This window comes from Fukomys damarensis, unplaced genomic scaffold (assembly GCF_012274545.1).
Source record: "Fukomys damarensis isolate Sample0158 unplaced genomic scaffold, DMR_v1.0_HiC HiC_scaffold_27, whole genome shotgun sequence".
NCBI lineage: Eukaryota > Metazoa > Chordata > Mammalia > Rodentia > Bathyergidae > Fukomys > Fukomys damarensis.
In genome coordinates, this window is record NW_022900939.1 from 24,016,915 (window position 1) to 24,028,804 (window position 11,890).

The window sequence follows — 11,890 nt, forward strand, 5'->3', positions numbered from 1 at the left end:
TTGCCCACTCACTCCTCTGTGACCTTGACCACATCACTCGACTTGCCCGATGCTTAGTTGTCCCTTCTGTAGATGAGTGGTTCATAGCTGCTTGTTAAGGTTGTTGTGAGGAGTGGCAGAGGGTCAGTGAAAAGGCTTTGTCCGTTTGGAACTGGCAATCAGATGGCAATGGCGACTGCTGCCTTTCATTGTCATGAGCTGCAAAGTGGTGGCACTGAGAGCCCATAGCCCTGCTGGCCAGTGAGGAGGCCAGAGACAGGTGAGAGGAAGCAAGCTGGCCGTGGGAGGTGCTTGTGCACAGCCTCCATGTTCGGCATGCAGCAGGGGCTGCTGGGGTGGGTGGGGGCGGGTCCCAGGGCAGCTATGGCCAGGCCCTAATTTGCTCTTGCTGCTTTACCCCGGACCCTTTTCCTCCCTGCAGGTGGTCTACAAGAACAATGACTTCAAGTTGGAACTCTCCCGTCTGGCCAAGGAAGGGGACCCCAAAATGAAGCTGCAGGGGGATTTGTCATTCCGCTGTGAGGATGTGGCTGCCTTGGATCCAGTGACCTTTGAGAGTCCTGAGGCCTTTGTGGCACTGCCCCGCTGGAGTGCCAAGCGCACTGGCTCCATCTCCTTGGACTTCCGCACCACGGAGCCCAATGGGCTGCTGCTCTTCAGCCAGGGCCGGCGAGCTGGGGCCGCTCCAGGCAGCCATGGCTCTACCCAGCGGGCTGACTACTTCGCCATGGAGCTGTTGGATGGCTACCTCTACCTTCTGCTGGACATGGGCTCTGGGGGCATCAAGCTGCGGGCTTCCAGCCGCAAAGTCAATGACGGCGAGTGGTGCCATGTGGATTTCCAGAGGGATGGGCGCAAAGGTCAGGAGGCCTGCGGACCTTCCCCTCTCCTGGCTGCTCCTTTCCACCTGCCCTGGCCTCCTCTCCAGCGCCCTTTAGATTATCTCTGTTCTGCATCATCTCCTGCTCTGTCCCTTGTCCCTTCTGCCCTCCACCAGTCCTCCCTTTTCCCTTCCATCATGGCATGCCAGCAGCATTTGGTGCAGCCAGACCTGGGTTCATACCTCAGCTCTCTCACTTGTTGGATGTGGGCCTCAATTTCCTTATCTGCAAAAGGAATAATTACACAGGATCCATTAAGGGGAGAGTATAAACACACATGTGTGAAAGGGTTAGCACAGTGTTTGACACAGAGTACTTGTCACGTCTTTGTCTGAGGAAATAGCTTCCCAGTAGGCCTCCCTTCTGTCTAGAGTCATTAAACTTTCTTTCATTAACTCATTTAGCAATTATGGGTATCCCTCATTATCCCTCAGGATTGATTTCAGGGGATCCCTACCCCTAGTACCAAAATCCATGATGCTCAGGTCTCTTTTTGTTTGTTTGGTTTTTTTGAGACAGGGTCTCACTATGTAGTTGAGACTGACCTGGAACTTACTCTGTAGCCCAGGTTGGTCTCAAACTCACAGCGATCTTCCTGCCTCAGCCTCCCTAGTGCTGGGATTACAGGAATGCGCCACCATGCCCGGCTTCAGGTCTCTTATATAAAAAGGGTAGTATTAAGCATAACCTACTCAATCTTCCTTTTTAAGATCATCTCTAGAGTCCTTACAATATCTAATGCAATGTAAATGTTACGTAATTGTTGTTATAAGAAATGCTATGTAATTGTTGTTCAGCACAGATTCAGTTTTTCCCCAAATATTTACTATCTGTGTTTCCTTGGATCGGTGGGTAGAACCTGAGGATACGGACACTAACTGCATTTATTGAGCACTTAGTCTGTGCCAGGCGCTGTCCACAGTGCTGGAGAGCAGTGACCTGCCCATCGTGTTCTGGCTAGGAGAGACAGTAAAGAGCTCAACACTGTGCTCTAGAATAGAATAGCTCAACACTGAGGGCTCTGGAAAATAAAGCAGCAGGGCAGACAGTGCTGAATCTTCTGTCATGTCCAGCCGCCCTCCCCTCCGCCCTTCTCTGCAGTCTTCCCTTCCATCCTCTTGTTTTCTCTCCTCTTTACTCTTCTCCATTTTGGTGAACATGAGAGAATTAGCCAAGAAAGAGAACTGATATAAATTAGACCTGACAGATTATCCAATGTAAGCAAATTTCACCGTCAGCTACATTTTTGTGCTCCTCTGGCTGTCACCCCTCCAGGTCCGTGAGTCTGAGTAGAGTGGCCATGCCTGTGCACACGAGGAGGGGCCGGCTGGGGCTCCAAAAAACGTCAGCCTCTCCTGGGCTTGCCATTCCTTCCTCTTCCTTCCTCAGAGAAATCTATGTGCTGTAGTTTCATACCCTGGCTGGCTCTCGTGATAGCACCTGTGGGTCCTCACGCATGCTGCCTCCCAGGGGTTCCATGCAGGGCATCTCGTACTCCCTGGGGTGGAAGACAGTCCCGCCTTGCCGGGCACCTAGCCCTTCTGCTCCTCTGTGCGGCCAGGAAGTGGTCCTGTTAGCCTCACACTGCTCTCCACAGCCCAGACGCCGGGTCTGGTTGGGCTTTGAGTCCCAGTCTGTACCAGCCCTGGACATTACTGATGCCCTGTGTGTTCAGTGGCATTAAGTACATTTATACTGTTGTGTGGTCGTCATCACCGTCCATCTCCAGAACTTTTTCATCTTCCCAAGTTGAAACTCTGAACCTGTTAGGCAGCAAAGTCCTCACTCCCTTTCCCCACACCTAGCAACCACCATCTTAATTTGTCTCCATGAATCTTCCTCTTGAGGACTTCATATAAGTGAAATTATTAAACATTTGTCCTTTTATGTTTGGCTGTTTCTTCAGAGCTCATCCATGTTGTAGCATGAGTCAGAATTTCCTTCCTTTTTAAGGCTTAAGTAGCATTCCATTGTTTGTATACATGCATCTTGTTTATCCATTCTTCTCTCAGTGAATGGTTGAGTTGTTATCTTTACATGTTTTAGAGCCCTATGCTTACTTTAATTTCCTCTCCCTAACTTTCAGTTATACACCCCTTTTCCTGCCTCTTTTTTTCCAATATTCAGTTTATTTGCTAGGAGTCCAGTTGGATGGTGTGCAAGGCCCCACAGTAGGTGGGCAGGGCAGGTGTCAGGGTGAGCAGGTGGGCCGTGTTTGGGGGTCTGAAGCCCTGAGAAGTGGTTTAGCAGCAGGACCCTGGGCCAGGTGATGCCTTGTCAAGGAAGAACAAGCTTGGGTCATGCTATTAACAGGGGGCCCAGGGGAATGGCCCAGGGGAATGTCAGGTGAGGTTTTAAGCAGAGGAGAACATGTTTTGAATAAAGATCAGCATCTGCAGAGGAGGCCCTGATACTGCTCCTTCACTGTCCCCTACTTGCTCATACTCTGACCTCCTGTGACCCCTGCTACATTCAGGACTAATTTAGACCCAAAGCATCCTTTCCTTTCTTTAATTCTACTAGCATTGGCAGACTTAAAAAAAATTTTTTTTCCCCAAGCTGGGTGTGGTGACACATGCTTGTAATCTTGGCACTCTGGGAGGCTGAGGCAGGAGGATCATAGGTTTGAGCCCAGCATGGGTAACATAGTGAGTTAATGAGATCCTGTCTCAAAATGAAACATAAAAAGAGCTAGAGATGTAGTTCAATGTGAAGGCCCTGGGTTCATTCCCCAGTATCACAAACAAGCAAATGAACAAAGCAACCTTCAAAACCCCAAGCAGAATAAAGTTTCTACTGTATTGGTTTCTGCAGTTTAAGATCCCAGTAACGGCTTTGCAGCTCTCACTTGAAGCCCGGTCTCTTTTCTAAGAGAATTTTTATTCATCTTAGTTTGTTTTTTGTTACTGTAACAGAATACCTGAGAATGGGTAATTTATAAGAGTAAGAAATGTATTTGATTAAAGTTCTGGAAGTTGGAAAGTCCAAGGAGATGGCAGTAGCTTCTGGCCAGGGCCTTTGTACTGCATTACGACACAACAGGACAGCTGAAGGACAAGCGAGCCTTGCAGAAGAGACAAAACAGGATGGGTGGCCTCACTCTGTAATGACCAGCTCTCCAGAGAAGGAACAGACTCCTTCAGGAAAGCATTAATCAACACCCTAATCACCTCTCACAGGCCCCATGCCCCAACATGCCACGAGGGTGATCGAATTTCAGCCTGAGGTCCAGAGGGGACAAAACCACGTTTAAACCATGGCATCACTCTCTCCTAAAGACCTCTTCTAGCTCAGAAGCTCTGTGTCTGGCTTCTTTTCTCCTGGCCGCCTGTCTGTCTTTTCTGCTGGTCACAGAGCAGGTGCAGGCGGCGCTCAGGTGGAGGGGAGAAAACACAGGTGCTGAGACCTTGCTGCCTGGTCAGGCCATTGGCTCTTCCCCTTCCCCACTGTGCCACTTGGGCAGGTTCTGCAGTCTCTGTGAGCCTCATCTGCAATTCAAAATGGGATTGGAAAGGACCAGTTTCAAAGGGCTCTTGTGGGACTCCAGTGATACAGTATATTTAAAGGCTAGGTGCCCAGCATATCGTCAGAAGAGCTCTGTGCATTAGGGGTGTGTGTGTGTGTGTGTGTGTGTGTGTGTGTGTGTGTGTGTGTGTGAAATCATTGGATTTAGATCTTTTTAGCTTCCTCAAGGTTCTCCACCTCCAGTTCCTGGCTTGAGGAGCTGGCTGGTGGGAATGACCCAGGAAAACCCAGCCCTTTCTGGACTCAGATTTTGGGTATGTCTGCTTCCTGCCCCTCTGAGGCCTTGCTCAGGTGGGACAGAGGCCCGCGGTGTGGTGCAGCTAGGCTGGGTCATGTGAGCTCCTGAACCTGGGCACCTTTGCCAGGTAGTTTGGGCAGTAGGGCAAGTGAGGCTGGGCTTCCGAATCCAGGGCTGCTGCTTGTCCTGAGCCCACTGCGGGGTGTTGGGTGGTGGGGCCTGGGTGGGATTGGGAGCCTCCTTGCTGAGTCTGGACATCCCTTCTTGCCTATGGCTCCCTCCCTCCAGCCTTGCCCTCTGAGATCTGTTCTCCCTTGGTCCCCAGGCTCCATCTCAGTGAACAGCAGAAGCACACCATTCTTGGCCACCGGGGAGAGTGAGATCTTGGACCTGGAGAGTGAGCTGTACCTGGGCGGCCTCCCTGAGGGGGGCCGGGTGGACCTGCCTTTACCCCCGGAGGTGTGGACGGCGGCGCTTCGGGCTGGCTACGTGGGCTGTGTGCGAGACCTCTTCATAGATGGACGGAGCCGAGACCTTCGAGGTCTGGCCGAGGCACAGGGGGCTGTGGGTGTTGCTCCCTTCTGCTCCCGGGAGACACTGAAGCAGTGTGCATCCGCCCCTTGTCACAATGGAGGCATCTGTCGAGAGGGCTGGAACCGCTTTGTGTGTGACTGCATTGGGACTGGCTTTCTGGGGCGAGTTTGTGAGAGAGGTGAGGCTGGTCTTTATCCCAGGCATCTGCACTCCCCATTCCCGTGCCCTCCTTCTCTGTGTGACCCCTGCTTTCATCCCTAGCCCCCTTCTTCCTGTTCAGAGTGCCCCCCATAGGCTTGTCATCTTTTAACGATTCTCTGGTCTTCTCTTTCCCTCTACTGGGCTTTGCCCTGTCGAACCCCACTTGTCGGACAGAGGCCACGGTCCTGAGCTATGATGGCTCCATGTACATGAAGATCATGCTGCCTAACGCCATGCACACGGAGGCAGAGGATGTGTCCCTCCGCTTCATGTCCCAGCGGGCCTATGGACTCATGATGGCCACCACCTCCCGGGAGTCTGCCGACACTCTGCGCCTCGAGCTGGACGGGGGGCAGATGAAGCTCACTGTCAACCTCGGTAACCACCCCGCCCTGTGCCTACTGGCCTTCTCCCCGGCCTGCCTGTGACCTACACCCCCTCTGTCTGGAGAAGCTGGTGGTGGTGGTGCCAGGGAGAGGTGCCTTCAGCAGAGTTTGGAGGTGGGAGGTGACAGTCTGGGCCAAAGCCCTGAGAGCTTTGTCCTTGGCAGGGATGCACAGCCTAGAACAATGACGACAATGAAGGGTGGAGACTGAGTGGCCACGCCTCCCAGGGTGCTCGTGTGGAGTCTTGGCGGTGTCTGTCCTGCACGTGAACACTAGTGACTCAGCTCATTCTTGCTTGGTGCACATCCCCTCACCCATTCATTGGTTCATTCATTTGGGGAGCACTTGTCACCTACTGAGTATTAAGCCTGAGCTTAGTGTAGTGGCAGATACAGGAATGGCAACAGTTTCCTCCCGTGTGCAGCCACCCTCAGCTGCTCTGCTTAAAGAGTTGTCTCTGTGGTGGCAGGCTGGACACACAGGGACATGCCATCTCGTCCTTGTCTGCACTCGGTCCTTTCCTGGCTGAGTCCTGTAGCTGCCTTGTGGAGATACCTGATCACAAAGCAGGTGGTGCGATCCCTGTTTTGCAGATTATGAAACTCCCGACATCCCAAACCTAGTGAAGTGCAAGAGTATCTGTCTCAAACCCATGTTCTTGTCCTTAAAATGTAGTGCCTTTACCATTGCCTCCAACAGAGATGGCAGGACAGGTGTTGCCATCAGTCTTCTGTCTCTGTCCCCACCCATGGGGAAGAGAAGGCCTGGGCTCGGCTACCTGCTAGTCCCCAGGTGTCTCCATGGGCATCTTAGGTTCTTTGTGAGCTTCAAATTTCATAGTCAAAGAGAGAGCAGTGGGCGCACTCAGGCAGCTTATATTTATGGGTATCTGATAAGCTCCAGCGCTACCACAATGCATATATGAGGCACTCACTCTTAAGGAGCCTTCAGTGCAAGAGACCCAGCTCTTCAGGCTGAGGTCACACCTGTCCATTGTGGACTGGCCTCTTGAAGCACATGGAAGCAGAGCACCCAAGGACTTACCAAGTAGAAGTCCTCAGGCCACCAGTGTCACCTGGTGTCCCTGAGCCTAGTGGAGAAGTAGGACTCTTCTGAGCCAATGAGAATCCTCAACCGGAGATAACACAGAGTGTTGAGCTTTTATTTGTCTGGACTCTCATCCTAACCTTGGTTTCCAGGGCACTTCTGGGATAGCCTTTTGGCTCATTACCCCATTCATTTTGTTTTTCTCCTGGTCTCCTGGCCAAGAGAGGCAGGGCCTGGACATGAGGAGCTGTTCAGGCTTCCAGGCCCTCAAGTTGGCTTGAGGGGTCCTTCAAGGCCTGCTCTGACCATGATCATAGCTCACACAGGGTGGGTGCTATCTGTGTAGGGCAAAGCAGGCTGGGAAACATCCTTTGGCTAACACTCCTCAGGGCTGTACAATACCCCAGTGCACCCCTGAATTGTCCCAGGAGGAAGCCACAGCCAGGACCTGGTGTGTGGCTCCAACTTTCCGATTGCCCAGGACTGGGTACACACATGTGCATTCTCCGTGTGGCTGTGCACATGGCTGTGTGTGTGGCACAGTAGGGACAATCTAGGGCCTATGATCCACAGACAAAGCAGATAACTTCTTGCTTACTTGGACTGTCCTTGGTCCCCTGGGAAGAACCTTGGACATCTTCAGATTAGACAGAAAGCAGCATCCTTGGCCAGGAAACCTCATCTTGGTGTGGACTCTTGGGATCCATCTTCTCTTTACCATGGGTATGTTTTTCTGTCTCTGCAACATAAATTTTCAGAAATCAGAGAACAAGGTGGCCCTCTTGGAAGACCCATAGTGTTAAGAATAATCTCCTAGGCCGATAGCCAGCAGAACTGTCCTCCTGTCCCTCTGTCACCCGAACAGTGCCCCTTGCCCCTGTCCACAGAGATGTATGTGCTGGGATGCTTCTCTAGCATAATTCATGCTTGTCAAAGTGACCAAACATTGGCACAGACGCATCTGTCTACAGATACCACCCAATCTGAAGGCACAGAGGTATGTGGCCACTATGTAGGCAACGGTGGCACACATGGTCCCCATCTACCCAGCCTGGGCCTGGGATGTGAAGAGCTCTAGGCTGGGGGCCAGAAGACCTGGCAGCCAGTTGTTATCTTTCACTACTGGGTAAGTCCTTTCCCCTCTCTGAGCCTCTTTTCTTCTCTGTAAAATGGGGAGAAGAATCCTCACCCCACTTGCTTTCTAGGGTGGTTTGGAGGCTCAAAGGGAATAATGGGATTGAAGACATTGTACCGATACAAAGCACACACGTAGGAACCCACCCAGCCTTCTCCAAGGAAAACCATATTAGATAGGGGGCTGAGCTTGGAGACAGGCCTGGGCACTTACTTCCGCATAGCATCACTCAGTCTGGCCTCACCCTAGGAACCCCGTTCTGATCCCCATCCTGCCTGCTATCCAGGGCCTTCAGGGCCTCAGAGATAAGCAACAACACCGAGCCCCTACTCCTGGGCTGGACTCACTGCTGGGGAACCTGAGGAGATTTGGTCTCTGACCTTGTGTTCTCCTTTCGTAGGGAGAAAGGGGGACCAGAGGGACAGGAGACAACCTCAGCAGACACTCACGAGAGGAAAGACACTTGGCGCTGGGCCTGAAGGGGAACTGAGGCTACTAGTGATTAGATGGTAGGATGGCTGAGAGTAGCCCCCAGTGCTGGCCTCTAGAGATACGGAACTTGCTGGACAAGACAGGGCCAAAAGGTTCTGCTACAGCTGGGCCTGGTGGTGCAGTCCTGAAACCCTAGCACTCTGGCAGAGTGACTGCAAGTTTGAGCCCAGCCTGGGCAACTTGGTGACTTAGTGACTGTTTCAAAAATAAAATTTAAAAAATGGCCTGGGGATGTAGCTCAGTGCAGAGACCCTGGATTCAAATCTCCAGTACTGGGAAAACAAGGCAAACACCTCTTCCGGGCACTGAATTGTGTTCCACGTTTCAGCCCTCAGCCCCAACCACTTTGCAGACACTGAGCTGGTTCCCCGAACTGTCTGCAGCCCCTAAGTGGGGCAGGTGGTATCTGCCCCTAGAGGATGGCAGTGTTCCTTGGGTTTTCTGACCTGTTGCAGTGTGGTCTGGGTCCCTGCCTTCTGCCCTGGTTCTGGCCACAGGGGCCAGTGCCAGCCTGTCTTGTCCTCTCTTCCACCTTCCTGGAGTTGTTCTCTATCAGATATGCCCATGGCATCCCAGCTGTCCCAGTGTGGCTGACATGAGGACATAATCTGAGCTGTTCTTTGTTGGCCCTCCACGTGCGTGTTCTTCTTTCAAAAATTTAAAAAAAATTTAATAGTACATGTATGCAGTACATTCATTACGGGGAGTTTGCACCTGCACATAACACATCTTAATTCTTTTTTTTTTTTTTTAAGTTTTTTCGATACAGGGTCTGTGTAGTTGAGACTGATTTGGAACTCACTATGTAGCTCAGGCTAGTCTTGAAATCACAGCGATCCTCCTGCCTCAGCCTTCCGAGTGCTGGGATTGCAGGCGTGAGTGCCACCGTGCCTGGCCATCTAAATTCTTTTTATGTTCCTTTCCTCTCCCTCCTCCCCTCCCTGCTCCTCTGTTTTGATGTATCAGTGACAGGAGGTCTCTAGCTTGGAGGTGCCATTCTGGTCACTGGCTGTGCTTCCTTAGGGTCACCCTTCTCTCCTGAAATTCCCTCTTGTTCTAAGTTTCCACTGGTTCTGCCCTCTTGAGTCACAGAGCAAGTCTAACTGTGGTTTGCATCTTAAGTCAGGCTAAATACACATCCCATCCCAGCACTCTTCTCTGGAGCCGTGCAAGGCCAGTGCCTTCCCACCAGGAGCTGGTCGGTAGCTGTTGAGCCCCTTCCACTGGCCGCTGCCAGGGGGCTGGCTCTGCACAGGGGCTGCCCCAGTAGTGCATGCTGCCACACATGACGTTATGCCCGAGAGGTGTCCTCCCGAGGCTCCTTGCATGGAGCCATGGTCCCATGGTCTCCAAGCCTTGAGGCCCCAGGTGGAATGGCTGCCATGTCCTTTCCTTGCATTCCTTCCCATGTGCATTGCTTTCTCTCTGTCTCCTCACACGTTCATACGGCCACCCTGGTCTCTCCAGCCAGGCCCCGGGTGAGTCATGCAGACCAGACATGTCCATCCGTTCCCTGCTCCCAGGGCATAAGCACTGGTTAGGGGGTTACTAGTCACTGTGCCCTGAACTGAGCTTGGGTGAGTGTGTGCATGGAAGGGGCCGCCTGCTCCAGCTCACTCCCTGTCCCTGCCTTCCCTCACTCCCCTGGGTGTTCATCATCACATGAACTGGAGAGAGCAGGCTACAGAAGGTGGGGTTACTGCAGGGTGGATGGAGCCGTCACCTCTTCTCTGGATAGACGGAGTCCCCAATCCTGGCGTTCCCCTGCTGGCTAGGGGTAAGAGTCAAGCTCCTCTCTCAGACCTGTCCTTCCGGTCCCCTTTTTTCTTTTTTGGACCCTTCATTGGTGAAGAGTCTGCTGGTCCTGAGAGAGCCCCCGGGACCTGACTCCAGTGCCTGGCACCCTTCCGCCCTCACCCCGGTGCTCCATCCCTTCCACCTCACCCAGCCTTTTCTTCCCTCTTGGTTCTTCCTCTTTTCTATGTGAACCCTTTTTATCTCTTCTGCTCACTGTGACTTTTCACTTCCCTGTGTCTGCCCTCTGACCTTTCTCTGCCTCTCTGTTGGTGCCAGGCTGTGGCTTAGGGTCCCGGCTGCTCCCCCCACTCTTCTGCTGCGGTTGACAACGCGTGTGGAACTCAGCTGTACTGCCTGAGGACCCATGGCCTCCAGAGCTACAGGGCGACTGTTTACCTCCACTGCAGGAACCTTCAGGGGCCCAGGGGGTGCCAGGTGCATCCTGGGTCATGGGGTCTGTGGGTGGAGCCCGTGTTTGGAGGAGCAACAGGAGGCCAGAATATTGCTGCTAACTGAAGTTTGGAGATCAGCCCCTCCCTGACAGGCAAAGGCCAGCCCAGGGCACACCTGTCACGTGCTCCTTGTTCAGTATCCTCTCTAACCCCGCAGCTCACAGGGGAGGAAGCTAAGGTTCACGGAAGAGCCTTGGCACTAAGTCACACAGTGAGTTAGTATTAGGACAGACAGGACCCAGCTTTCCTGCCTCATGGTGCATGCAGTGCCAGCAGCTGGCTCCCTTGGGTTGGGCTTGAGAAGCAGTACAGGCATCCCAGGGCTTGTAAACCCCTATGCCTCAGAATCTAGTGCCCAGTTCCCTCTGTAAGGCTGGCTCCTTTCCCACTGTGTGGGTGATGGAGCCCTGGGCTGCAGACTGTGCAGACATGGCCTGTCTGAGCACAACAGACACCCCCAGCCTCGAAATCTGGGAATAGCAGTGCCAGGACTGGGCAGGGGTGGAAGTCTATACTACAGTCCCTGCTTGTGTCCTAGATGAAGTCCTATTTTCTGGGGCTCAGTGTCCCCATATATGTAGGCTTAACTCCTCTCTAAGAAAAAGATGAAATGTTCTCTAAAGGTGAAGCCCCCCATTTGTGGGGGCAGCCTGGTATCCCCCAGGATAGGGAAGGGTAGGAGAAAGGTTCCTGTAAGGGTGGTGTCAGCCCCTGGGGCTTTGGAGGGTGTATGGCCTCAGGAAGGGGCTCTGGGGCAGACCTCTCCATTGGGCTCAGAGCACAAGGAGTGACGTGTCACACCCAGGCTCTGAGCAGGGAGTCCTCCAGAGAGGGGATGCGGGGACCCTGGCCCTCCCCACCCATCTCCTTCCTAGAGACTGGGGAGATGTGGGGTTGGTCAGGTCCTCAGCCCCTGGTGACCCCTGTACGACTGGGATTCCCAAGGTGCCCATCTCCCTCAGACACAAGAGGCTTGTGCCCCTCTGGGAAGGGGGACACAAACACTCCTCCCATCACCTTACCTCCTGGCTCAGGGGAGGATTGGAGCCTTCTTGGGGGGTAGGAGGGACAGGGATCCAATTACGGAGGGGGTGAGGGCACCTGGGCACGCGTGGTCCCCGGAAAGTGGCCCTGGGGGGAACCCCTGCCCGCAGATACCCCTCCCTGTGAAGGATGTAAAAAAAAAAAAAAAAAATTGATAT

At 53.0% G+C, this 11,890-nt stretch overlaps 1 protein-coding gene across 23 annotated transcripts in view; it reads left to right on the forward strand.

Moving 5' to 3' along the window:
* The window catches only part of Nrxn2 (neurexin 2), a 97,893-nt gene that overhangs the window by 40,150 nt on the left and 45,853 nt on the right, over positions 1 to 11,890 (forward strand). For 21 of the 23 annotated variants that reach the window (XM_010636061.3, XM_010636062.3, XM_033756594.1 and 18 more), the window contains 3 exons: positions 422 to 860; positions 4,970 to 5,356; positions 5,554 to 5,757. In XM_010636061.3, the coding sequence (XP_010634363.1) occupies positions 422 to 860; positions 4,970 to 5,356; positions 5,554 to 5,757 (1,030 nt within the window). Of the gene's footprint in view, positions 1 to 421; positions 861 to 4,969; positions 5,357 to 5,553; positions 5,758 to 9,348; positions 10,217 to 11,890 lie in introns of those variants that run through there. The other 2 variants (XM_019209262.2, XM_019209263.2) reach the window with 1 other exon arrangement.